Source organism: Malania oleifera, chromosome 4, assembly GCF_029873635.1.
Source record: "Malania oleifera isolate guangnan ecotype guangnan chromosome 4, ASM2987363v1, whole genome shotgun sequence".
Taxonomy (NCBI): Eukaryota; Viridiplantae; Streptophyta; class Magnoliopsida; order Santalales; family Ximeniaceae; genus Malania; species Malania oleifera.
In genome coordinates, this window is record NC_080420.1 from 173,266 (window position 1) to 178,378 (window position 5,113).

Below are 5,113 nucleotides of genomic sequence, written 5' to 3' on the forward strand. Positions count from 1 at the left end.
CTTTTCGATTCATTCTATGGATGCATATATGCTTTAGAAACTTGAAGTGTGTGCACGTGCACTTACTACTAGAGATTTTTCCAAGGAAAATCATCTGTCGTTTTGATGTGTTTATTTTATATTTATATATATATTTGTTGATAATAGGTTGCCTTTAGAATTTGGAATGCCCCCAAATCATTCTGTCAATAAGTTAATCGAGTTTTTTTCTTTCTTACTTTTGTCTTCTTCATCTTGAATGGCTTGTTAGAGTTTTGTCTTGAAAAAGCAAGCTTCCTACGACTGGAATAGAGAGAACTTTCTATTGGGGTTTTACGGATCGAATAATTAATGGAGAAAATAAATAAAGCACACACAGCAATATTGACACCAGAATTACGTGGTTTGGCCGAATTCCGGCCTACGTCCACAGGAGTAAGAAATAACTATGTACTGAACAATGTAGAGGAGGAGGAGGATACAATCACTCAACTCTCACTCAACTCTTACAGCTCTCACTTTACACAATCTCTCCACTTCACGCAGCTTACACTGCAACACACTCTCTCACACTCTGCACTCTTATGCACGCTGCAACACACCACACCATCATACACAACTCCACACACACGTATATCTATATACACAAGGGGGAGCAAAAATTCAACGGGCGGTGGCTAAATGTCAACACATCCGGCAGAGTAGGTGGAGTAGCAAAGCGTGACGAAGGAGCAGCCGGCGCCGAAGATGTTGAAGGAGTAGCAGCCGTCTGCTTTGACTAGGTATAGATCCAACAATTCTCCCCCTCCATACCCATAAGAGGAGAATAATATTTTAATCTTCAATTGACGTCCATCCCAGCTATATCCCTACATAGCTGGAGCTTCTCATAAGTTACCCCCTTTGTTAACATGTCTACCGGATTCTCTTTAGTATGAATTTTGACTAACTTCAACAGTTGTTGTTCCATCACTTCGCATATCCAATGATAGCGAATGTCAATATATTTTGTTCGGGAATGGTACATTGAATTCTTGCTCAAGTCCAGTGCACTCTGACTATCACAATGTACCTTGTATTCTTCCTATTTGACTCCTAACTCTTGAAGAAACCGCTTTAACCACAACATCTCCTTCCTAGCTTCCGCTGTGGTAATATATTCTGCTTCTGTTGTGGATAGGGCAACACACTTTTGTAATTTTGACTGCCGTGATACAGCTCCCCCTGCAAAGGTGAACAAAAAACCTGATGTGGACTTTCTTCCATCAAGATCACCAGCCATGTCTGCATCAGTGTAACCCTCCAAGATTGGTTCAACTTCCCCGAAACATAAGCATAATCCCAATGTACCTTTTAAGTACTTGAGAATCCATTTCACAGCTTCCCAATGGTCTTTCCCTGGATTGGAAAGAAACCTGCTCACAACGCCTATAGCGTGGGCAATGTCTGGTCTCGTACACACCATTGCGTACATCAAGCTTCCAACTGCTGATGAGTATGGGACTATTGACATTTCTTCCCTTGATGAGTGAGACAACTTCTTGCTTAACTTGAAATGATTAGCCAGTGGAGTACTTACTGGCTTGGCACTTTCCATGTTGAACTTTTTGATTATCCGCTCAATATACTTCTCTTGTGATAACCATAATTTTCTGGCTTTTCTATCGCGACGGATCCTGATGCCTAGGATCTGCTGAGCTGGGCCTAAGTCTTTCATTTCAAATGACTTAGACAATTCCATCTTTAACTTGTTGATCTTGTTTGCATCCTGACCAATGATCAACATGTCATCAACATAGAGTAGTAGTATGACAAGACTACTATCAGGGAATATCTGAACATATGCACACTGATCTGCTGCAGTCCTTTTGTATCCGTGACTCACCATGAAAGAGTCAAATTTTCTATACCATTTTCTCGGTGCTTGCTTAAGGCCATAGAGACTTTTCTTCAACCTGTAGACTAGGTGTTCCTTCCCTGGAACTTCAAATCCTTCTGGTTGCTCCATGTAGATGTCTTCTTCCAAGTCTCCATGTAGGAAGGCTGTCTTCACATCCATTTGTTCAAGCTCTAGATTTAACTTGGCTACTAATCCGAGTATGACTCAAATTGTTGTCATTTTCACTACTAGCGAAAATATCTCGTCAAAGTCAACGCCTTTCTTCTGTTCAAAACCTTTGACGACCAATCTGACTTTATGCGTCACAATTTTTCCACAACCATCTTTCTTAAGCTTGAACACCCATTTGTTCCTTAGTGCTCTCTTCCCTTTGGGAAGTCTTACCAGTTCATACGTTTGATTCTTATGTAAAGAATTCACCTCTACTTTCATAGCTTCCATCCATTTGATTTTGTCAGTATAAGACTGGACCTCTTGGAAACTTTCTGGCTCCCCCTCATCAGTGAGTAAAAGATATTCTGATTCTGGATATCTTCTCGACGAAATCAAAACACGACCTTTTTCAGATCTTCTAGGCTCAACTTCTTCTGGAGGAGGATATACTTCATCATCTAACTGATGTGATGATTATGCAATTTCTGGTGAAGGGGGTTGTTACTCCCCCTGCTCAACACCGTCTACATCTATTTCCAAAGGATCATCCTGCAATTCTCCATGGTTTGTGGGAGAATATGATGGTGTAGGATCCGTTACAATGACTGGAGCACTGGAACTAGACTGGTTAGACTTTGTTTGTGGTTCAAAGTCCTCAAACACCTGGTTTTCATGGAAAACCACATCTCTCGATCTGATGACCTACTTCCTCTCTGGATCCCATAATCTGTAGCCAAATTCATCATCTCCATAGCCAATAAAGATACATGGAATGGACTTCACGTCGAGCTTTTGCCTCTGCTCATTATATATATATATATATATGCAAAAGCTTTGCACCCAAACACTCTTAGATGAGTGTAAGAAACTTTTCTTCTAGTCCATTCTTTCTCTGGAATTCCAAAATTAAGTGGTGCTGACGGTGATCTGTTGATAAGGTAACATGCGGCACAAATAGCTCCCCACTAGAATGGCTTAGGTAATTTAGCCATACTGAGCATACTTCTAACTCTCTCCATAATGGTTCGATTCATTCTTTCAGTTACACCATTATGTTGTGGGGTACATGGGACCGTCTTTTCATGCCCAATACCACGTTCAGCACAGTATGCTCTAAACTCGTTGGAAGTATACTCGCCTCCATTGTCTATCCGGAGGCACTTCAATTTCTTCCCTGTTTGCCTCTCCACCATAGCATGAAATTCCTTGAAATATTTAAATACCTGGTCCTTTGTTTTCAAAAAATATACCCACACCTTCCTTGAAGCGTCGTCAATAAAGGTAAAAAAATACCTGTTGCCGCCGATTGATTCTACTTCAATGGGCCAGCATACATCAGAATGTACCAAACTCAATGGCTTTGACCTTCTCTTCATAGAGGAACTAAATAAAACTCTATGTTGTTTCCCAAATAAGCAATGATCACATGGGTTTAAGGCAATACCTTTCGTCATTTTGATAAATGCCTTCTTTGCTAGTGTAAGGAGCCCTTTTTCTCCCACGTGTCCGAGTCTCTTGTGCCATAAGTTTGGTGATGCTTCATCTTCCACTGTATTGATGGCATCAGTACAAATCTTTACTTGCGTCTTGTACAATGTGCAACAAATGCGTCCTCGTGCTATTGTCAAATTACCTTTTGACAATTTCCAAGCACCTTTCCCAAAGTAGCTTTCATAGCCCTATTTATCAACGGCTGCCCCAGAAATAAGGTTGAGTTGAAGGTCTGGGACATGTGGAACATCCTTTAGTGTTATGGTGCAACCAATATTGGTCACAATCCGCACGTCTTCAATTCCCTCGATCTGAGAAGAACTAGTGTTCCCCATCTTTACTGTACCAACATCTCCAGATTTATACATCATGAAGAATTCTTTGTGGGGAGTGGCATGGTAGGAGGCTGCTGTGTCTACCACCCATTCAGTGTCGTGGTTCCCAATATGACACCATGCATCTTCATCAATTGAAAAGACTGATATATCTTGTGTTAAGGTGAACGAGTTCTCACCTTCCTCCTTCTTTTGTTGCTGGCTACTTTGACCATGATCCCGCCGAAATTTTCGATAATCTTTCTTCATGTGGCCTTTAATGCCACAATAGTAACAAAATATTTTTCCTCTCTGCCAATTTCTACCATCACTGAATCTGCCGCGATCTTGGGATCTTACTCTAGATTTGCTTCTACCTCTGCCTCTACCTCGACTTCTGGTACTGGTACTTTCTTGAGGTCGGCCTCTGGTTTCAGTAACAAAGGCTTGTGACTGATCTGCACCTGTCTTTTTTCTCCTGGCCTCTTCATTGAATAAGGCATCTTTTACCATCGTCATGGTAAGTTTGCCGTCAGGAGCTGAATTGCTGAGAGTGATAACCAATGTCTCCCAGCTATCCGGTAAGGAGCTAAGAAGCAGCAATGCTTCTGCTTCATCACCAAGATCCATCTTCACTTATGAAAGCTGATTTACTAGGTTTTGGAACTCACTAGTATGTTCACCTATAGAGGTCCTGCTTTTTAACTTTAGATTAACAAGCCGTCTTATTAACATGGCTTTGTTGCGAGCAGTCTTGGCCTGGTACATGTTTTCCAACTTCTCCCAAAGACTATAAGCATCAGTCTCTTGTGCGACGTGATGATATACCTTATGGTAAATCCATTGTCTAATTTGACCAATGGTCTTCCTATTCATTCTTCTCCAATCATCATCTTTGACGGAATCTGGTTTCATACCTTTATAATCCAAAGGATCTCCCAGATCCTTACAATTAAGGAGATCCTCCATCTGAGACCTCCACAGAGTGTAATTGGAGGCCGTGAGCTTGATCATAGTACCCGAGTCTGATTCCTCCATTGATTTTAAGCACTAATTTGCTCGTACAGAAAAAATTGGGGCAGAGTATAGAGAAACCGAATGTACGGTTGCGTTCGGAACAGTTGAAAACCCTAGAAATGGCTTAAGTTGTTCGAAAAACGGACCTGAAATGGTTTTGAAAAGCCTAGTCAAACTTCGGTCAAAATGGTCAACTCTTTGTCAACTATGCTGACGTGGCACTGCCTGGGCAGCTGACTAGGCGCCACGTGACGCTGAC

At 41.4% G+C, this 5,113-nt stretch overlaps 1 protein-coding gene across 1 annotated transcript; it reads right to left on the reverse strand.

Annotated features, from left to right (window-relative positions):
* Positions 1–4,473: 4,473 nt before the first annotated feature.
* Positions 4,474–4,875, reverse strand: LOC131152896 (uncharacterized). The gene has a single exon (XM_058104845.1). The coding sequence runs from the start codon at positions 4,873–4,875 to the stop codon at positions 4,474–4,476; it is 402 nt and encodes a 133-aa protein (XP_057960828.1).
* Between the last annotated feature and the right edge of the window lie 238 nt (positions 4,876–5,113).

Coding starts and splice junctions, on each gene's coding strand:
- LOC131152896 (XM_058104845.1), bottom strand. CDS start 4,875: ATGGAGGAATCAGACTCGGGTACTATGATCAAGCTCACGGCCTCCAAT.